We start from the raw sequence: 22,916 nt of genomic DNA, 5'->3' as shown, positions 1-22,916 counted from the left end.
TTGAATGGGGGTGGGTGGGAATCAGTGAAAACTAACATCCCCTCTTCTGAAGATCGAACTGCCTTTAGGTATTGGGAACTGTGTTGTCTTATACAAGCCATAACTATTACACAACAACTATTATACACTGTCTTTTCTTCCATTAAGTAAGGGAGCATTCCCAGATGTCTCCAGTACTCCCTGCTTTATTACATACATTAATCCAGGCTTGCTAGGATGAACAATCCTGTTTTCTCCTCCTTCTACTACTACTACCACAATATGGAGTCAGAAGCAAACATACAGAACAGATACATTTTTACAAACAAATGTAATCACTAATGTTCATTAGTTAGATCTATATAATGATTAAAAAACAAGGAAGAACTTAAGTTTTATATTTCAAACCAAGCTCAAGATATTTTTCTAAGCAAATCACTTAATTTACTAAGAGACAATATGGAAGTATGAGCTGGTGCCAATAAAGCAAACCAAACCTAGATTTGAAATTCCATTTTTTCAACCCTGTATATAAAAAAGAACGAAGTACAGATTCAAGCAGGGCTCGTCATAGATTGCTGACCATACCTGGGTTAATAGCTTCTCTTTCTCATCTAACTCCTCTTCATTAAGGGGCTCAGCTTCATCAATTTTCAGCTGTTCTTCCTTTTGTGCCTGGGCTGCGTTTGGCAAGTCAGGATTACGAGGTATCTAAAGAAATGTATATCACATGACTGATATCTGACAAACAATATAAACCAGAAAACCCTATATAAAACCATCTGTAACTCAGTACTAATATATCAAATCCCAATACTGCACCAAAATTACCTCAGTTTAATCTCAATGTTATGAAGAGAACATAAGATTGTGCTTCCATGCTTATTACCTTGTATCCAATAGTTTTCCTGTAATAAAGAATTTCTTTTTCCAATAGTTCAAACAAGCGTGGTGGAAAGAACTGGAAATCCTGAACATTGGGCTGTTTTGGAGGTCGTGGTGCCTTAGAAAAAGAGAGAGGTAGAGATCCAATACCTGCATTTCTATTAAAGAACTGAAGTTAGACAACAATTAGGAAATACTTTTAAATTTCCTCAGAAAACTATGGAAGATAAAACTACTTCTGACTTGTGCTATCAAAGTCAGAGAAGGAACATGATCTGAAAGCTATTCAACAGAAAAAAGATTTGTCAGATTGCAAAAATAGACGCAGTCCAGCCTGCTAGTAAAGATTTTGTTCCCAAACCATGCTGTCTGTGCCCCCTGCCTGCAGAGGTAAACCAAGTGGTCACCAAACACAGGAACATTTAACAAGTGGCAACCTGCCCTTGGAACCCGCCCACCCCACCCTTCGGCACCTACATCTCTGTCCTTGAGGCAGCAAACCAAAACATTTCTCTTCACCCATACTTTTAATGGTTATTTTTATGGCCTGTTTCTAGCCAGAAGGCTGTTTTAGGGATACTATTTTAAGCTAAGTATGATTTTATGCTATCTTTACACACTTAGTGTGCTTTAATATTGATAATTTTTATTTATTTTTATTATTTTAATCAGCATGTTGTTTTTCTTTGTGAGCCGCCTTGAGCAAGTCTCTAGAACAAGGGCATATACATTTTCTAAATAAAAAATATTACCAACCATAGAATACTATAAAATACATTCCTAGATCAGTTTAATTGCCTCTCCACTTTTACTTACGCAAATGAACATTTTGCTAAAATAAAAGCTCACTTTCAGACATAAAAATGGTTTTAAAAGCTCACCTTTGGTGCTTTTGGTTCACTGACACGAAGAGCTTCCCTGAAATAAGCATCAACCGCATAATTTGCTTTTCTCTCACGTTTTGGTGGCTCAATCCATTCTGTGAATGCCATCTGCAGCAGGCAAATTTATTGGAAAACATAACAATCATCACAAAACTACTTTCTCTGATGATTCTACAGGCAATATGAAAAATAAGTCAATGAAAATGCAATGTACCTTTTGTTTCTCTCTATAATCTTCCCCTTCAAAGTTATATACGCTGGACTCTGTATCCACTGTAAAGTTTCTGAGTGAGCTTTCACCCATTTTGGAGAGTTTTTCATTCATCTCTGCAGTCTACAAATACAGACAAATCATTTTCAATACAATCTGCTCAGTAATTGTGTGATAAGAACTTAGTAAGTATGTACTAAATTCACTAAATTTAAAATGGATACAAAATAGAGTTCACTAGCTTATATGTTAATCACCTTGAGCTCATGGAGATAAGATGGAGTATAAATATTTAAATAAATATGCAGTTAATGCACAGCCTTCTTGATAGCAACATTTTAAACTCAAAAAACAACTATTAATACTGTTTCTTCCTAACACATGGCATCTCACCTTCTTTGCACCTCTTTCCAAAATACCATCAATATCTTCATCCGTAATTTCACTCTCCTTTGAAGCAAAGACATGGGTAGCTCCATGTCTAATCATCTGTAACATTTCATCTTTCCCTAATTTGTTCAGATTTTGATCCACTAATCTTCCTGAATATAAACAAAGGTGTTGTCAATAAGCCAAATTCATAGCAGAAAAGCTCTATTAACACAATTCTTCATTATTAAATACAAGACAAAGATTTTGCTGTTGATGTACTGAAGCTTGGGCAGCTGTACACTCAACGCTATTATTTAAAGTGTTTATTATCCTAAGGCTATAATGGTATTTGATTTTTTAAAAGGCGGAATGAGAAAGCATGTACTCCATATTAAAATTCTCCCCCCGTTCCCTACCTCCTTGGCTTGGTACAATTTATAATACTATTGCAACATATAGGTTCAGTATTTTTATTTTTCACTTAGTTCTTTCTAAGAATGACCAAATTATAATAATGCTTCAAATAACTCAAAACCTCATGTGAGACTGTGAACATGTTAAAGAACAGAAAATTATATTTTATTTACCTTGTTGAATAACTATGGAATCCAAACGGAGCTTCATTTCTGCTCGTTCTACTATTCTTTCTTCTACTGTATTGTCTGTAATGAATCTGAATACTCTAACAGTCTTTGTTTGACCAATCCTATGTGCCCGATCCTACACATAAAAACATTCAATACTCAAGTTATAATAAATATTAGTAATGGCATCTAACGAAAACTGCGTATGTTTTAAGCAGACAGAAAAATTGTCCAGATAAAACATTCGCATACCCAATGTTTTTTTTTTTCTATTCAAGCTAGTTTATCTTGGTGCTGTAATTTAATTCAGGTTTTTGCCAGATAGCAAAAGGATATAATCCAGGATTTTAAAAAAGAGTACGAAGGTGCGCACTAAAGACTCCAGAAAGAAACTTTAATCTGACTGTTGCTTTGTTTCTTGGGCCATGATTCTAAGCCATTGTTATTTGAATCTTACCATAGCCTGAAGGTCTACTTGTGGATTCCAGTCTGAATCATACAGAATTACGACATCAGCTGTAGCCAGATTGATTCCTAGACCGCCAGCACGCGTGCTCAGCATGAACACAAATTTTGAGCTGCCAGGCTCATTGTATGCATTAATAGATGCCTGTGTAAAAACCAAGTCAGATATCAGTAGTTTGAAAGTGATTAATAATAAAACGATACATTGTGTTCTTCTGATCACTTACTTGTCTTTCATCATGAGGTGTCTGCCCATCAAGCCGACAATATTCATAGTTTCGCCACATGCAGTAATCTTCTAAGATATCTAAGACTCTGGTCATCTGACTGAAGATGAGTACGCGTGATTCTGTTCAAGGTTTACAAGAAGAAGAAAAATAGTTGTTTACCAGATTGCAAACCAATTGTTTTCCAGATTTCTAAGAATCATAAGAAATTACTTCTAAGTTGAATAATTGATGGCACCTGCAGAGGTGCACAACAGTATAAGTCATCAATTCATACTTTAAACATATTTGGCTAGATCCAGCTACTGACCTGCCTAGACAGATTTAGTAACATCCATCCATTGAGATTTCTTCAAATTAATGAAGGTTTAGGGAGAAGAGAGTTCTTGAATCCAGCCCATTTAAACATCCCACCAAAACTAGTTTTCAGGAAGATTTACAGAATTCATGGATATAATACAGTAGTAAAATAAATTTGAACTTTCAGAACAGAAAATTTGTACAATAAATATGAAGACTAAATGGTATTTCATCAAAAAGGAATTAGTTTATTGTTGAAACAGCAAAAGCTAATATACAACCCAACCTCCCAACAATGTAAAACCAATCAAACTCAGGGCAGAGTTTGCCTAACACAACGAAATAAGGGACCAGGAAAATTTGTCTAGAGTGAAGCCATACAGAAGAGCTTATCTCCAGTAACCATCCATCTAATTTCTGCAGATTGGAAGCACCAGAAAAGAGTCTTCAGTGGCAACCACTGCTAGTATTCAGGAACATATGAGGAAAAATACAGTCCTTAGCAGCACCATCACCCACTCAAGTATTCTTTTAAGGTTTAAAACAAAAATACAAGCAACTGAAAATATTTATTTCCTCCCTACCAACCTAGTTTTGTGCTTTCACTCCTGCCTGGTTACTATTTCAGCCTTAAATGAGAAATATAAAATTATACAAATTCTGTTCAGCTCTACCCAGCATTAAAGATCTGAAGATTTGGTTTCACTGTCACAAAAGCATATATTCCCTGTACTACTGATCTTACGCTGAAGACTGAAGAACACATCAAGATCCAATTCAATGCAAGTAGTGTTTGAGATCAGATTCCAGGATTTTGAATGTTTTATATGCTCTCTCATATCCAGTAAAGAATACAGTTAGAAGCAGTTTAACATTTGTGCTCCAGTGTTAGACAAGCTTAAAAACTCTGAAATGCATCTTATAGCAGTACCCAAGCCCGGTCTAGCAAGTTCTTTGATGAAGAGGAGATTCATCTTCTTTGGGAAAAGCCTCGGAGCTTGAAAGGCTTCTAAGCAGTACCATGCAGTGTTAAACCACCACTACTGCTGGGGAGCTAAACTGCCTCTAAGTATTACAAGTGTAGTAGTACTCCACAGCTCAGACAGAGCCACATTCACAATTACCATCAACCAAAAGAGCAACATTTACTTACATCCCCAGCACAGAATCTGCATATCAGGGAGCCTTACAGATTATCTGTTCTTCTGGTGATGGCTGGTTCAAGGTAGGAATTAGCTATTAAGTATAAGCCCCACTGGGTAAGGACCTTGTCTATTTTTCCTAAATTATGGTGAGATGCCATATGGAAGAACAGTGCTCAGAAGAGCAACAGATAGCATGTCAGACAGCCATATATGGCTCGGATCACTGAGTTTCACTGTCCTAGAGATATATCCACAGGCCCCCTTATAAAAGTATAGTCTAGTCTTTGGGGAGAACTTGAATAGTTCCTACCAGTCCCAGCCAAAGTCTTGTGGCTTGGATCCAGACTAAATATTTCTTGGGTTCAAGAACTTCCATGTTCTTGTCTCCCCTTCCTGTGGCAGCCCCAAATGCTCCCCCATCCTATTTTCATGATAGGAAGATTTGAGGAACAATTTGGGAGGAAGGATATCAGTTCCCACAGGAGGAGGAAAGGAGTAATACAGCTCTCCAAGAGCAGAAATCCTTGCACTCACTGAAACATCATTGTTTCTGTACTACGAGTCCACAGAAATGTGTACAAATTCAGACAGTCATGCAGTCTTGGCCAGACACTCTGGCCACAGAGGAAAGCTGCAGTGGAAAAATCTGAGCTTAAATAGGGTATTTGTGTGAATCAAAATAAGCATTATTAGTGGTCTCAGTTCCTTAGATCACACAGATGAATTAATACAACCCCTCTAAAGAAATGCTTGATATCAATAAACAAAGTTCCCCAAAAAATGTTTTCTAGAGCTAAAACTCCATTTGAATTAAGCCCCAAATCTAACCTTGCTTGGAAAAAATAATTTACTAATGCTTTGAGGGTCCACCTGCTTTCATTTACAGCATCTGTGAAAGCTTTTCCAAGTGCCCTATTAAAACTTGTTTGGTGATCTATAAGACAATATGACAGGGCTACTATGCAGATTTACATCCTCCAGAAGTTAGCTGGAACTGGATCAAGTTTAGATCTGGGTAAAGAATGGGTATCTGTAACAGCATACCCTTGCGGATGACAATTATCTAAGGTTTTGCATCCGAAGTACCAAGAGATCAGAGAATCATAAACATTTCAGCATATACCACCCTGTAAGACGGCAAAATTAACAACTGCCCATTAGAGGTGAGCACAAAGTGGGGAAAAAACGAACCGTGCAGTTCGTGGTTCATCCCATTTCACAAACCATGAACTTTCACGAACTTGCCCCAGTTTGCGAACCAGTTCATGGTTCGTGGAGTTTAAATGCCTCTTTCCATGCTGCTGTGAAGTGGCACAGAAAGGGGCATTTCACCCCTGCCAGTTTGGATCACCTGCTTGGCGGGGATCTCCCCACCAAGCAGCTGATCCGGGGGTTTAAATGCCCCTTTCCATGCTGCTTTGCAGCTGCAGCAGCACGGAAAGTGGCATTTCACCCCTGCAGGCTTGGATCAGCTGTTGGTTGGGGAGATCCCTGCCAAGCAGCTGATCTGGGGGAATTTAAATGCCCCTTTCCCTGCTGCTGCTGTTGCAAAGCAGTATGGAAAGGGGCATTGGGGTTTAACATGAACCAAACAAACCAGCAGACCAGTTCATGGACGTTCGTGGAAAACAGGCTTCCATGAACTGCTGTGGTTCACGAAGCACAAACTGGCTCAGTTTGTGATGAACTTTAGTTCATCTTGCAGTTCATGCCCATCTCTACTGCCCACACACAAGATTCTCTGTGGTGGCCCTCATCCTATGGAAAGGCCTGCCTGAGGAGGTTAGGAAGGCTCCAATCGTCCTGGCTTTCTGCATACTATGAACTGTTCAAGAGGGCGATTTTATAAAGGAATAGGGCTGCATTATAACCATTTACCATAGAATACCATTTCTTGCTTTGTTTAACATGTCATGTTTAATACTTATGCCTTGTTTTATATTTTTGCAATCCTGGTCCTATTTCATTGGTTACTAGATCTCATCCTATTGATTGTACTGACTTACATTATGTAATCCAACTTGAGTCTCAGTGAGAAAGGTAGACTCTAAACAATAAATAAAATAAATATTTGCATATTTAGATCTACAAAGATAGAGGCCAACTGTCCATCATTAAAACTCCTTGGTATAATGACCCTTCAGCAAGCCTTGGTAGGCACATGTGCCCACCCCCACCGGGGGTTATACTGGCAAGCTAATGAGCCATTTATTTCACGAACATCACTGAGCCTAGCTCTGGTCTAAGAGGATCTTTCTCTCTCCCTCCCTCCCTCCCTCCCTCCCCCACTTCTAATGTATCAGGAAAAGAAAGGCTTTCAGGCCTTTATTTTGGAGAGCTAGAAATTCCAGCCCTTTTTTAGTCCAGCCTTCTGAAATAGGAAAAGATTAAGTCCCATGATCCTGACCCACTTTCCATTAACTGGACCAAAGAGCCAGTCTAATTTCTCTATCCCCATCACTGAAATCCTAGATTGGGATATTATCCTCCTATTGGCTACTCAGAACCAAAAAGTTATTGAAACTGTAGCTAAATTTTTGTATCTTGCATCTACGAGGCAAGTTGTGTATTTGTAGACTGAGTCCTGGTTGCGTCAAGTGAGTGATAGGGATATGGACCCTCCCTCCAAATCTTGGAATCTGCATATGGGATTTCGGGATCCCCCCCAAAAATCCAGGATTCACAAAATCACAAAATGGGTTAATTTGGCCATTATTCCCTATGGGGAAAACTATCTGGGGGAGGGGCTTCTTCAAGAAAATTTCAACAAATTTGCAGGGAACCTACTCCTGACTATCCTCTAAAGATCCCTCCCCACCAAATTTCAGGTAAAGTGGACACCAGGATCCAGTTCTATGGGCCTCTTAAGAAGGTGACCCAGCTACTCCATTGTTTCCTATGGGGAAAGCTATCTGGAGGCTACCCGGGGGGATAGGGGTGTCATTTTTTTCAAGCAAACTTCACCAAATCTGTAGGGGGCTTACACCTGACTGTCCTCTAAAGACCCCCAAGTTTCAGGAAAACTAGTCTACACTTGCATAAACCAGGCAGCCAAAGATAGTCCTGTATGGATTGGCCACTCACTCCCTCTCTCTCCAAAACAAGGAGGAAAATGCTATTTTGTTGCTGTTTCTTTGCAAGGAAACAGCAAGGGAAACAGCCAAGCCATGTTTCCCGAATTAACCTGGATTTATTCAGGGGTCTAAATCCAGGTACCCAGATTGGATCCAGGATCCTCTAATGTGATCTGGGAAAAGCCAGATTTTTCCTAATCAGCAAAAATCCAGCCTTTTCCCAAATCCTGGACCCTGACTACACACCCCTAATCCTAGACGTATTAAGGGCATCTTCCATTTTTATCAATTGAATTCAGCGAATACCTTGAATTGCTTCTCCGAAACCCTCTGGGCATGAAGAATGTTCAAAGTGGCACATTTAGAGCCATGATTCCTCAGTTGTGTACTAGAGCTCACACTGCCATTATAAAGGCTGTGACTCAAAATAAATGACTGTGTTTGTATAATCCAGAACAAAACATTTCAAATAATACTGACAGAACTGTTAAAGGTAATGAAAAAAGTAAATATTGTACTACTACTCCTAACCTGATTTTTGTCAAAGAAACATGGATTCTTTTCCAATGTAATTATATTACCTTGTTCTTTTAGTTTTGGTAACAGTTTGTCCAAAACTACCATTTTCCCACTGTTAGTAACCAAATGCATATCTGTTGTGTAAGGTGGGCCAGGCTCTGCTCCATCAAAAAGGTAGGGATGATTGCAACATTTGCGTAATTGCATTAGAATGTTTAGCAGTCTCATTTTGTCCAGTTTTCCAGCAGAGTTCAATATATCTATATCCTTCATTAATATCCTTGTGTACCTATATTAAAACACAAAAAGTCAACTGAGGTCCATGCTACAATTTAAGCACCTTTTATATGCAATCAGTAAAAAAAGAATTAATTTATTTCACTTAATTTTTACCCCACTTTTCTCTCCAATGGAGACCCAAAGCAGCTTATATCATTCTCCTCCATTTTTTCCTCACAACAAATGTATGAAGTAGTTTAGAGTGAGAGTATGTGACTGGCCCAAGATCACCCAGCATGTTTCCACAACAAAGCAAGGAACTGAACCCGGGTCTCCCAGATCCTAGTACAATATCAAAGCCACTACACCATACTGGTTTGAATGATTCTGTGGATCTATATTCTAATTTTAATTACTCACCATTCTCTCTGCATTTTGCTGAGCCCAACATATATTTTAACTTCCTTTTTTGGAGGTAAACTCTTCTCTACATCAGCCTTAATACGCCGTAAGAGAAATGGCCGAAGCACCTATCAATGACAAACAATATGAGAGGTCAACTTGTAACACTAAACAATGACAGTCTCATTTTCTTATTCATGGCTTGTACACAAAGACTCCTTTTTGTTCTGAACTTTGTGGCATTACTCTCTTTCAAGAATACAGACTTGCCATGAGGAAGCTATGCACAAGTGTCCAAAGACATCAACAATTCCATCTCACACACTACTTGCACAAGTAGTTCTGAATGCAACTTCACGTTCTGTATGAAAATTTTCCCCAACAACTGTGGAATCCGAGCTCAAATGGCACATGGCCTGTTATCTCAGCCATGAAAATGTCATCCTGACATATAATGATTCAATTATCAGTCTCAAAGCACACTGCTTATAAAAGAGCGTGATGCAGATTAGTGGAAGTGATACAATACAGCAAGAATAACATGAATTTAAATGTAAAAACTCACCATATGGAGTCTTTCCACTAGCTTTTGGTCCCCAAGACAATTGTTTGTATCGAACCATGAATCAAAGTCCTATATGAAGTATCAGAATGTTATTAATGTGTTCAAATTTCAGAGTAAATTTACCATTTCCATATCAATTATTTATTAAATACATATTACTGAAAACATATAAAAGGGCCACTGAGACTCCGGCATGGGGCAGAACTGAGAATGATTCTTCTTTGCGCCTTAAAGCTACAATAGTTCCACCTACATTACTACACATTTTCAGGTAACTACCAACTAGTTATCATCTGCTCTGTCCATTTGCCCATCTCGTGAATTAATCTGCTGATGACAAGTAATGTCTGCAAAGTGTGATACTTTTGTTTTCTCTCTCGCTCCCCCCCGTCCCACCCTTTGGACAATGTAACTCTACATCAGCCTTAATACACCGTAAGAAAAATGGCGCACCTGAGAAACTTCTGCTTGGTTTGAGATCCACAGACTCAAGTTTTTTCTGTGTTTTGGAGAAGAGAATTGATCTGGTTGGGTTGGGGGTAGGGTAAAGGTGGAGAAAGGGGTGAGCTTTTTCTTTCATTTTAAACTTTATTTAATTGCTTTTGCTGTTATGGGGAGTGTTCTTTTGCTTGTTTTCTGGTGGTTGTGTAATATTTATTGCTCTTTTCAAGGAAACATTGTTTTTTGCTTTTTGGTGTGGTTTAATACTAAAATACATAACCTTTTAGAAACCTGCTGTTGTTGTGGGATGCAGATTGCCTTTCACTTGTATTTATTATTTTGATTTATAAACCGCCCATCCTCAGGGGCTCTGGGCAGTGAACAACAGTTAAAATCAATAAAAACAAGAAAACAGTAATTCTAAAATCAACATACAATAAGCAATAATAATATAAGTTAACCAAGTACATTAAAGAGTTGTTATATAGTTTAAGAGGTGCAGCTGTTCTGCATTACAGTTGTTATGGTTATTGCCTCTAGTGGACTTTTGGGGTGTTCCTGCGGGGCTGCCAGTGCTTGTGCCAGATTGTTGCTTCTGCAGCTGCATGGCTTATGTGTTGGTACTTGATTCTGTTCTGTTACCATATTGGACCTCTGTTCTACCTGACTTCTGTGAGTGACACTGGTTCTGTTGGGCTTGCAACAGTGTTCCTTGCTTCACTTTGGTTCTGCAGAATTTTTTGGTTTGACATTGGTTCTACTGAGATTCTGTGGTTTGACTTTGAGCTTTGTTGGTTCAGCTTGCATTGGGATTGACTTCTGGCCAGGGGCTACCTATGTGTGTTTGGTTGTGGTTTCTTTGCCCTCAAAAGCTTTGTGATCTCCTCCTTTCCCCAGGAAACAATGGAAAGTGGCTGGGGCACCTTGTTCAGGGGTCCATAGAAACTGGAGGGGAGAGGTTTGCAGTGTATAGGAAGTAATAGCTTCCCTGCTATTTTGCACAAAAAATGCCCCCCCCCCCAGCTACACCCCTGGATAGGTTCTCCCATAAGGAATAATGGAGCCGAATATATTCATATTTCTAAATAAAAAGCAGATCTGAATACTATACTGGAATTTTTGGACCCAGATATTAGGAATACCAAATGTATATGGTATTTTGGATACCCAGATCCATTTGGGGGGGGGCACATCCCTAGTGTTATATATGTTAACTGCCCAGGGTGGTCTTCTTAAACAGAAAGGTGGGATATTAATAAGTGAACAAGTTTTTACTGGATGAAAGTCCCAGAAAAATTGAAGAGGCACTGAAGAAACAGAGATTTTGATTTGAAGCTATATTTAAAGCAAGGTTTGCTTAGGTTTTAGAAGTACCTGAGCAGGTGCTGAGTTTCCTCTTAACTCAAAATGTTCTTGGACTGTATTTGTAAAATACTAATTGATTGGCATTTTAAAGTTAAACACAGTGATTCTGAAGATTCCACAATACTTTACTGGACTCCTGTGACTTGCTAGATACATTTACACATCTTTATACTGTCTTTTAAAGATCTTAGTTTATACTTTATCATGTACATGCATTTAAAAATTCACATAAAAATGATGGTATGTAAATCTTCAATCTAATAGAATTTGTGAAGTTGTGCTTTGGTGCATTTGTGGTTCTATGAAATTTAAATAACCTACTCTGTTTGATAGTTAAGACGTCTTACCTCAGCTGAATTAAAGACATCTGGCAACAGGAAGTTAAGAAGTGCCCAGAGTTCATGCAAGTTGTTCTGCAGTGGTGTTCCAGTTAACAGCAACCTATTAGTAGTCTTGAATTCCCTTACAATTTCTGACAACTGAAAGAACAACAAGTATTTAGTGCTTAAAGAAACATGTTTGCATAAATTAAAAGTTCATGCTCATTACATGTTTGAAATTACCTTTGATTTTTCATTTTTGATCCGGTGAGCCTCATCAATAACTAGGTATCTCCAGTTAAATTTTTTGAACACAGATTTCTCTTTAATGAGCATTTCATAAGATGTTACACAGACATCCCATTCACCTGGCAGCAAAACATCTCGCACAAAGGCAGCCTGTTAAGGAAGAAAAAGTCTATTAAATAACCACTACTATTTTTATATATGTTATTTTGTATATACATACTGAGTCATGACACACTCAAGGCTGATTATAAATGCTGATGTAAAACCATACCACACAATATTTAAACATTAGTGAATACAAACAAAACAAATAACAGACCTAGATTCATCTCCACTCAATTGTATAAACATCATTCAATACAATTGCCCTCAAAAGCATCTTTAAACAAGACTTTTCAATGCCTCCAGAACTATGCCAAAGCGTAAATCCTCCTGATCTCCTCCAGGAGACAGCCCCAAAGAACAGGCAGCACAGACAAGATGGCATATGGCCAAGCAGTGGCAGATCTAATGGAATTTAGGGATGGGGTACTCTATAGAAAGCCTGGGAAGATCTTGATTGGCATGCAGGCTCATACTGGGAGACAGTTGTCTCCCAATCAGTATGGCTGTTTAGGATAAAAACCAGCTCTTTGAATCTGATCCAGAAACAAATAAGCAGTCAATGCAGATGCTGTAAAATTGGAGTGACAAGAGATGCAGATAGACAAGCAGTTGCATTCTCTACCAACTGAAGCTTCTGGATCAACTTCAAGAGTTAATGCTATGTAGTACACATACTGCTGAAATTAGGGAGCCGCTGATCTGTACAGATAGCTCAGCAGAATCCACATAAGAATCTAAAATTGGCAAGGTACTTTCTTCCAAAATAGAGCTGCTGATCAGAATCACCTTCCTCTTGCCTACATTCAGCTTTAGCCTGTCAACCCTCAGCTATGTCCCCACAGCATTTTGGCACTGGCCCAGAAGACAGACTGCAGTTTTGGCAAGAGATACAACAAAGCATGACAGGTCCTACAGCATCAATTCTGAGTTGGTGATCACTCAGATTAAAAGATGCCCCATGAAGCCCAGTCCTAAGCCTGTGCCCACAAGCAACCCCCCAACATGGATATTTCAAGTCTGCTAATGCCAACACCAAGCCTCATATCACCTCCACCATTCAGGCAAGGCACTAGTTAGGCTGACAATAAATTAGCAGGAGCACAAGGTGCAAACCATACAAACTGCCAAGTGCTGCCACCGGTAACATACAAAAGAAAAAAAAAATCCAGAGAATCACAATAGCCCATAACATCCCCCAGTATAGGACTGGTAAAGACTACAAACCCAGGTGCAGACATTTTTGAAAGAATTATATAGTCTTACTCAGCCAGGTTTCAGTCAAACAAATTGAATCTACCTTCCTCTCTAAAGGAGATTTTATTTCCACCTGATCTGGCCTAAGACAGAAGCAAGCTCAAAGTGGGGATTAAAACCCTTTGATCAAAGACAGTGAATAGACAATTTGCAATTTCTGATATGTCTCCTAATACCTGCACACCATCACTGCATCATTTTAATCATATCAGGCCTCAGCTCCCATCTAATTTCCAATACCCCTCTCATCCTCTGCCTAGATTATAAGGAATCCTTCCTTTTTTCACTACTCATATCTGACATAAGGAGCTCTGACTCTCCAAAGCTCATGATCTTGGAAATGTAGTTGGTCCTTAAGGTGCTACTGGATCCTGAAGCTTGCTCTTCTGCTACAGACCAACATGGCTACCCATCAGAAACAAATGACCCATGGGAAGAGATAGCAACCAGGCCCCAATACTACCATGCAAAAGAAACTTCTTCTGCCATGTCCCTAGTTCTCAAGCCAAAACTATCCCTAGGAAGCCAAAAACAAGGCAAACCAAATTCCATAAACTCACTTCACAACCTGTCATGACAAGAGCTCCATGTCAGAAAGACATGCTGGTGGGCAGCACCTCAGTAAAGAGTGTAGGGAATAACATGACAAGACAAATTATGCATATTTAATCAATGATCAATCATTTAGTAAACAGCCTTAGCCAAAACAAAACAACAACCAAAAAGTGCTGAGGAATTCCATACTCACTCGCTGGTCTTTATCACCTATCAAACATACTGCCCGAAGAGTCGGCACCCATCTCTTGAATTCATTCATCCAATTATGCAAAGTTGATTTAGGAACCAATACCATGTGAGGACCAGGAATGTTTCTGTAGTGTTTCATGTACCCAAGAAGAGAAATTGTTTGCAGTGTCTTTCCCAGACCCTTTTAACAAAATATATACAAAGTAAATTTTCAAAAGCATACAGACAATTAGAAAGCATCAAAATAATGTATTTACACATACCCTAATCTTAAATACATTTAATTAACAGAGATTGTGGGATGTGAAATCAGTTGGCATATTTCTCATGAGTTGATTACAGCAACATCTAATTTGAACATTAACTAGCAAACCTTTACACTGGGACCACATGTGGCACACTCTATACACTTACCACATGTGATCCAGCAAAAACGGAGGAGAAAGCCAAAATAAACTTGGGCAAAATGTATTCAAAAACAAGGTCAAATGACACCATATATGTCATAGATATGTGCATGAGATGCCGGTATCCCATCAAATGGAAATGACTGAAATGAACCAGTCAAGTTATCTTCAGAGGAAGCAAAGCCTGTTATTTCATCCAAGTCACTGTCTTCCAAGAGGAAAACAGAGTGATCTATAATTCAGTATCCAACAGTTTTTCTTTCTACCATCTCAGTAGGCATTTCTGAATGTGAAATGCTCTTAACCAGAAAATATGCTTCTTGAAAGCATTCTCTGTTCCATAAAACAAAGAGGATATTCTGCAGTTTAGATTATGTTGAGGCAGACTGGCAAATTAAAATCATTCTTACTGAAAAACATACCACTGTTACTTGTATTGCCTACTGTTATTACATAACTATGCCACTATCTCACCAAATGGAATGTTAAATTTTAGCCACATCATTCCCAATTACTCAAGTTGTAGCAATTATTTAACTGTATGTAGCAATTATTTTATTTTATTTTAAAATGTTAATTTTATATTTCACGTACCATTTCATCTGCTAAGATGCCATTGATGCCATTTTCATACAAAGAAATAAGCCAGTTTAACCCTCGGACCTGATAATCACGCAGTTTCCCCCATTTTACATCTGCAATGAAAGCAGCAGCATACATTATACAACATATTGGAAGACATCATACACACAAATATTAGTTATCCAACACTGAGAATTAGTGTGGGAAAATATCAGCAATATCTGAAAATAAATTATTACCATGACTTTGTACACTAACCACAATGAAGACCACAGGAGCACTGGGGAGAGTTGCACAGGGTCAACAGAATGGCCAATTAGTCAAGTGGGATAAGGGAAAGAGAAAATGATTGGAAAGTGTACAGGAAAATGGAAAGATGAAGAAAGAAGGTGGGAGATAGGTAGACATTATCAAAGTTTTAATGTTATCACTGGAGTCCTGAATTGAGAGAAAAGAGGGAAAAAACACTGGGACTTGCCTCAATAAAGCATCAACAATGGAGAAGAGAGAGAGAGACACTAAGTATTTGTAGAATGGGCGTGTATCAGAGAAGAGCAGCAGTGCAGTTTAGCCACATGGACAGCAGATAAAAGGAGATGAATTAATAGCTTATTAATAACATTATCCAACAATTCAGCTGCATGAGCAGAGGAACACAGACAAAACAACAGAAGTTAGCATGAGAGAAGCAAGTGTTGAAATTTAAAGGTGCTCAGGACGATGTCAGCCCTAATGATCTGAGGTGAGAGTGTTTCCATGTTAAGGGCATCATCTGAGGCTCTGCTCCATGCATTCCCACCATTACTTCACCACAAGACAGGGCCTTCAGCTCTGGAACCATCAATGAGAAGAATGTCCTTTCAAAGAAGACACCTAGAGCCTCCTTGTTGATTTAATTCAGTAAACAGGTAAAGATTTCTTTAACGCAGGCTTTCAGGTTTGAGTAAAGTTTTTTTCCTGAGCTACTGTAATGTTCTTTATAGCAGATATTTTTGGGTTACACTATTACTAGATTTTTGATTTTATGTTATTGTAAATTTACTTCAGGACCTGCTCAGTATTACATTTATAAATATACGTTTTGTTACAAAGATAAAATACATACAAGATGGAGATTCTTCAAATCGGGTGCAAACATTAGTTGTTTTTGAACTTTCTGTCAACAGCTCCTCATCTTCCTCTTGTTCAGTTCTCCGATGTCGATAGCTAAAAACAGTATTAGAGTAGAATAAGAATAAGCTACAGCACTTTCCAATACTCTACACATGTAAATTAAGACCCATTATGAACTAGATAGCAAATTTCTTAATTTTAAAAAGCAAATTCTAAACTACAAAAGCTTTTTAGCCAAATGTAAACTCATCTACTGCTCACAACAAGTATTAATATATGGCCATTTTCAATACATGCATTATTATATATGATACAGAAGCAATGAGGAAACATTTCCAAAAAATGTGATGTTAGGGAACTTTGATTTTGTGAAAGTGTAGAGGGCCTTTCAGCAGCCCATTTTAAGAAAGCTGAAGTACACAATCACAATAAAGCCATATTAATCAGGAACAAGTTTATATAGGTTTTGTTTGAAATATCTTCACCCAAGGCGCTAATAATAAACAGATTCATAAATATTGTAAATATGAATAAAGTATCACAATACTGAAACAGTTTTACCAAGTTATCATCAAGTTTACCCTGCACAAGTACACATTTTATATCATTGCTCTTCTGTATCAGAATAGTATTGACTTTGATTCTATTTATATAATGATTTACTCATTCATGCAATGAACAAACTAAAGTACTCCTACAAATAACTATTTCAGGTTGACACTTATCTGCAAAAAGGGGCATGACACCTCTTCATTGAGAACCAGCATCACAGGTAATACTCACTCTCCAACAGACAGCAGATTTTGTTTTTCATCCTTTTTTATTCGTGGCCGTCCTGGTTTCATTTTCAAGGGTGAAGTTGGAGTCTTTTGTGCAGCAGGCTGAATAAAATGAGCAAACAATTCTGTTTGCTTCAACAGATACTCAAATCTGTTTGCTCGATCTGTTTGCTGTAATAAAAATGTGACAGAAGTGGGCACATCACAATTCAGATGCTTGAATTATTCATTCAGTGTTTCACAGTCAAATGAAACTGGTCAGACTGAAAAAAGCACATTTCTAGTTTAGACCAAGATAATCTAAATGTGAAAATACAGCCAACAGTTGTTTCAAATACAGTATTTTGATATCAGCTGCAGTGCCATAACTTAGGAAACAAGATTTCTCCAGGCACATCATGTATCTATTGTTTTCAACAGAATCAAGTTGACCTTCTTCTTCTCTCTACTTCATTTTTACAGGTAAGAGAGAAATGTTCCATGGGAAAAACTGAAAGAAACAGAAAGCCATCACAGACTCAATGGGAAAATGAATACCTGCTAGGTTCCAACATGCATTATTGACTGAAAATACTAAGATTTGCACAGCACCAGACCAAAAAGCAAAAAAGCTCAATACTCCACAAATACTGAAACAAAAGACGAAGCTTTTTTTCTAAGCTGTATTTTTAAACATGGTTTCAGAACCAGAACGTATGAATCAGATTTCAATAACATGGTGACAAAAATGACATCACCTGATGTCATTTTTTAGAACAAACATTAATGTTACCAGTTCCCTAAAGTAACAAACTAGACTATATAGTTGTAGTTATGTAGTTCAAAATTTACAGGTCTATATTAGAAGCATATATAGCTAAATGTTTTAATGTTTTAAAGTGAAATATATTTATTCTTTTTATGCCAAACATTTGAAGATAGCTTCTGTAAAAATGGCTTTCTAGAATAAGAGAATCCTCTTCCCCAACACAAAATACAAGGAGGCAAGATAACTTGGTAAGGGACAGGGACTGTAGACTAGGCTACTGGCTAGTTCAACATTGCTAAAGGTGTCATATTGTTAATTACTTATGCTGTGATTCGGAAAGGTTTATTATCAATGTGTTTATTATCAATGTGTTTGGCTTTATGCTAGTTTTCAAATTTGTACCTATCTTACTCTATTATATCTATTTTCAATTAATGTCCTAATGGTATCTCTTCTCAGCCTTTTGGCTAAGATCAAGTGTTTGACTGTCCTAACTGCTGATCATATTGTATTTTTGCTCTTCGTCACTTGACGTCACTTCTGGGGGAAACGGGATGTCATGCCACTCATGAAATTGCTGGTAACTATGGAAAAGCTTCCCCAGGAAGAGACATCATGACACATACAAAGACTATTTTTTAACAAAACAATCCTCTCACTGCCCAAAAGATCAGTGGTGGGAAGTGTGAGTTGCTGGTGGGAAGTCTCCCATCACAGCGGGAGACCTGGCACCTCTACCTGCTGTGTTACTGGATTAGGAAACCTGGCAGGGTGCTCAGATATCTGACCCTCCGGTAGGAAAGCATTTGTACTGCAAGATGGGTAGCTGTGTTAGTCTGTCTGTAGTAGTAAAGAGCAAGAGTCCAGTAGCACCTATAAGACTAACAAAATTTGTGGTAGGGTACGAGCTTTCGTAAGTAGAGATGGGCATGAACCAGAAAAAAACGAACCATGTGGTTCGTCAAATTTCACAAACTACAAACTTTCATGAACCTGCCCCCGGTTTGTGAACACGTTTGTTTGGTTCGTGAAAACGTCACATCCAAGTCAGAAAATCATTACTTCCCGGTAAGCAGAAGGTCTAAGGGAAGTCTATCTCCTGTTGCATAGGAAACTGATTGATCGGCACCAGGCTGTCTGCAGTGACGAACCAAAAAATGAACCAAACGAACCAGCCTAAAGTTCAGGGCGGTTTGTCAGAAAAGGGATCTAATGACCCACTGGTTCATAAACCACGAACCAACCTGGTTCGTCATGAATTTTAATTTGTATTTTGGTTCATGCCCATCTCTGTTCATAAGTCTTCAGCTCACTTCTTTGGATATCCGAAGAAGTGAGCTGTGACTCATGAAAGCTCATACCCTACCACAAATTCTGTTAGTCTTATAGGTGCTACTGGACTCTTGCTCTTTTCTACTATATATACTGCTGCTATCCTTCTCCCCTCTCTGTTGAAACAAAGATAAGGAGAAAGAGTCTCTTGCTTCAATTTAGTTTGGGTGGAATGGACATGATTCTCTGGTGTGATGTTGGTGCCCCTTGCTTCACTTCGGTCCTGCGGGATTTCTTTCCCTTGCTTTGGTTTGGTTCTGTTGGACTTTCCCAAGAATGAGCTTGCATTTCAGAGATAGTGTTGGCTGTGGCAGCCTTGCATCATTGTGTTTGTGCCCCCTGGGAAACAACTTGGAAAATTTCCCATCATTGGAAACAATGGAGAATGGCTGGGCAGATTGGTCAGGGGGTGCTTAGGTGTTGGTGAGGGGGGGTTAGTTTTGTCCCAGGGATAAGCTTATATTGGAAGCATGCCATGGCAGCCTCGCATCAATGTGTTTCTACAGTGGGAGTCAGCTTTGACTTTCTTCCTACAACAGGAACAAATGGAATGGCTGGGGCCCCTTACTCAGGGGCCCACAGAATTGGACCCTGGGATCCAATCTTCCTGAAACTTGAGGGGAGGTCTTTGGAGGACAATCAGGTCCCCTGCAGATTTGATGGTTTGCTTGAAAAATGTCCTTCCCCCTTTTGGATAGCCCCTGAATTGATTTCCTCATAAGGAGTAATGGCTGAGTTTTACCAAATTTCTCTGATATAACCAAGATTCAAGAATCAATTTGGAATTCAGGGAATTCCAATTTTTTTTATTTGGTATTCTGAATCCAGATTTACCACAAAAAAAAATTGGGGTGCACATCCATAGTGGTGTCTCCTAAGCCTTTCAATACTTTTGTAGCCTTGTGTCCTTAACTGGAAAATATTGTGTATGCCAAGTGGGACTATTACAGCTGCTAGCGGCTGCCAAAATGCCAGGTCTCAAATTTCACAACTCTCTATTTCTTCCTACAACTGGCCGCTTAGATGGCTGCTAGGCAGTACTTAGTGGATCCAGGCTGCTCCACCACTTCATTGAAAGAACAAGCTCCTGCTGCATTCCCTTTTCTATCTGCCCCCCACCCCTTTCCCTTCAGGCCCCATCATGCCTGTGAAGCAGGGGAAAACTAGGGAGGATGATGAGAAGGAAACTAGGAGGGTAGAAGTCAGAAATAAAAAAAACCAGCAACTGCGCTTATATACCACTTCTCTAGACAAATTAGTGCCCCAATCAGAGCAGTGAACAAAATCAGTATTATTATTATCCCCACAATACAGCTGAGAAGCTGCGGCTAAGAAGAGTGGCTTACCCAAGACTTCCTGCTGAGCCTGTGGCAGTAGTGGGATTCATAGTATCAGAGTGCTGATTCACAGCCCAACCATTTAATCACTATGCTATAGCAGGAAAGGATGGTGACTGTTCCTTACAATCTTATTTGGGAACCATTTCAGAAAACAAAATAGCAAGTCCAACTGTCCATTTGATAATCTGAACCACTGTTCACTGGTGAAAAAATACAAACCATTTTTTCTTCATATGTAGGATCTGGTTCCTGGTTTTCTTTTTGTTTTCCCGATAATTCATCGATCATTTCCTAAACAGGAAAAAAAACAATTCAAATATATATCATATCTTTAGAAAGTATTTTTGTGACATTTTTACTGAGGTAAACTTGCAACAAGTTGGTTGTTCTAGCCAGATATTGCAGTATGAAACCATTTTGTCTTAGGGACAAGGTAGAGACTCATCATTTCAGATTGAGGGTCAAACCAAGCGATTTGAAATACTGTCTTAGCCTTTCTGCTAAGAGGAAGATGGGCGCGTGCAAGCATGTTTCTACAATCTACACATAAAAAGACACTGAACACCAGGGCGCAGGTGGCTACAGCATAGATCTCTGTGGGTTCCTCATATTATCCAATAGACGAGTTTCCGTAGCCTCCAAACTGCTGTAAGCGAAGGCCCTTGCAGCGAACGGCCAGGACGGCGGTCCAGAGCAAAGGCAGACCCACCACGCCGCAATACGCCGCGGGCTGGAGCAACCCTGAAGGCTGCGCGCCTGGAGGAGCATCAACGCGACACTGCCCGTAAGCGCAACGTGCGTTTCCCAGGCAGCCCGACCGTCCTACGCAGCTTCCGAAGACTTTGCTGGGGCGAAAGCCCGCGGGAGGATGCCGCTGCTGGAGCAGTCGGCGTCGTCGTCCTCCGGGCAAGGAGAAGCCTCTGCTCCCTCCCTCCCCTCCCGCCAGCCCAGAAGCGGCAGGGAGACCCTCCACGCGCCAAGCTCCCTTCGGAGGCGGTGGCGCGCGCGCCCCTTGCGCGTCTCCCGGGGCGCCCGAGGCGCTTCTGAGGCAGGGCAGCCGCTCGGAGAGCGCCCCGGCCCTGGCGCTATTGTCTCAGCCCCACGCGGCTCGGCGTCTGGGGCCCAACGCGCGCCCGGCCAAGGGACTCGGCGGCCCGCGAGCCGCCCTCGGGAGCGAGAGGAGCCCCCCGGGGACTCCCGCCCGGCCCTCTTCCAGCCACCCCCGAGGCGGCAAGCGAGAGCGGCACTGAGCAGCCCCGGGCAAGAGTCGGCGCCGCTGAGCTCTCCCACCGCGGGTACCTCGCCGGCGTCTCCTCCGCCTCCAAGCGCCCCCTCGGCGGCAACCGGGGCAATCTCCGCGGTCTCCGCGCCGGCGACTGGACCCGCGGCAAGGAGGGCGCTCCCATTCTCCGTCTCCTGCCCGGCCGTAGACATCCTGGGGCCGTCCAGACGGCAACCGCGGCGTAAACAGAGGGGACGAACGGGACTCCTCGCCGGTCTCTTTCCTCCTCTCCTTCTCTTCTTTCAGGGCCCCTCGCCGCTGCCGCCCCGGCTTTCTCAGCGCGATCCCACCAACCAGGAACCGAGCCGGCTCTCGGACTCTCGCGAGAGTTTCCCTCGCGCTCGGCGCGTGGGGCGGGGGAGAAGAGACGGAGGGCGTTGCGGAGGAGGGGGCGGGCCGGTGCCGCTGCGCTCGCGGGCAGAAAGGCTCTGATTGGGCGAGGCGAGAAGGAAGGCGGTTACCGATCACAGACCATCGCCAGGTGCCTGGGCGGAGTTAGGAGGGAGATGAAAAGGCTGATGGCGTTAGCGGGAGTCTCGCTCGCAGGTTCTGGCGGCGTTCCTTTCGCGCTTTAGTAATAACCGGTAGCGCGCCGACGGTTCCAAGTCCGGGGCGTTGGAAAAGGCGCTCGCACCTGCCCTCCTCAGCGGACAGCTGAGGGAGAATGGGACGTTTTGACAAAAAAAAATTGAGAGAAAATAAACAGGAATCTAATTGTGGCACCTTAAAGGCTTCCCTGTTATTACAGCGCTATCTTTCGTGGACTACGCCGCACTTTTTACGATACAACGGGTGGAAAGAAAATGCTGGAAGAAAATGTTATTGGAAGTGCCACAAGGTTCCTGTTTACTTTCTGCTTCTGCAGCCGAAACCTCATGATTCCTCTGGAGGCCTGAAGAGAGCATCTTAAAGCCCAACGCGATTCTCAGGGTATGATCTTCCGGGAGTCAAAGCTCTCTTCTTCAGATACTCTGAAAATCTTGTTGGCCTTTAAGGTGCCACTCGACTCAAATCCCGCCGT

The 22,916-nt window shown here is 40.6% G+C and overlaps 1 protein-coding gene across 1 annotated transcript in view; it reads right to left on the bottom strand.

Annotated features, from left to right (window-relative positions):
- Window positions 1-22,175, bottom strand: part of SMARCA5 (SWI/SNF related, matrix associated, actin dependent regulator of chromatin, subfamily a, member 5) — a 28,048-nt gene extending 5,873 nt beyond the window's left edge. Inside the window, exons 1-19 of the mRNA XM_054989859.1 lie at window positions 21,913-22,175; window positions 20,833-20,904; window positions 17,198-17,364; window positions 16,407-16,507; window positions 15,314-15,414; window positions 14,314-14,493; window positions 12,201-12,356; window positions 11,985-12,116; window positions 9,832-9,900; window positions 9,285-9,394; window positions 8,708-8,934; window positions 3,608-3,729; window positions 3,373-3,525; window positions 2,919-3,051; window positions 2,353-2,501; window positions 1,963-2,082; window positions 1,746-1,856; window positions 869-982; window positions 568-690 (exon numbers count right to left, since the gene is read on the bottom strand). Of these exons, the coding sequence (XP_054845834.1) occupies window positions 568-690; window positions 869-982; window positions 1,746-1,856; window positions 1,963-2,082; window positions 2,353-2,501; window positions 2,919-3,051; window positions 3,373-3,525; window positions 3,608-3,729; window positions 8,708-8,934; window positions 9,285-9,394; window positions 9,832-9,900; window positions 11,985-12,116; window positions 12,201-12,356; window positions 14,314-14,493; window positions 15,314-15,414; window positions 16,407-16,507; window positions 17,198-17,364; window positions 20,833-20,904; window positions 21,913-22,047 (2,475 nt within the window). The 5' untranslated portion in view covers window positions 22,048-22,175. The remainder of the gene's footprint in view (window positions 1-567; window positions 691-868; window positions 983-1,745; window positions 1,857-1,962; window positions 2,083-2,352; window positions 2,502-2,918; window positions 3,052-3,372; window positions 3,526-3,607; window positions 3,730-8,707; window positions 8,935-9,284; window positions 9,395-9,831; window positions 9,901-11,984; window positions 12,117-12,200; window positions 12,357-14,313; window positions 14,494-15,313; window positions 15,415-16,406; window positions 16,508-17,197; window positions 17,365-20,832; window positions 20,905-21,912) is intronic.
- Window positions 22,176-22,916: the final 741 nt, after the last annotated feature.

The sequence above is a fragment of the Eublepharis macularius genome, chromosome 10 (assembly GCF_028583425.1).
Source record: "Eublepharis macularius isolate TG4126 chromosome 10, MPM_Emac_v1.0, whole genome shotgun sequence".
Classification (NCBI taxonomy): Eukaryota; Metazoa; Chordata; class Lepidosauria; order Squamata; family Eublepharidae; genus Eublepharis; species Eublepharis macularius.
This window is presented reverse-complemented; position numbering and strand designations above follow the sequence as displayed.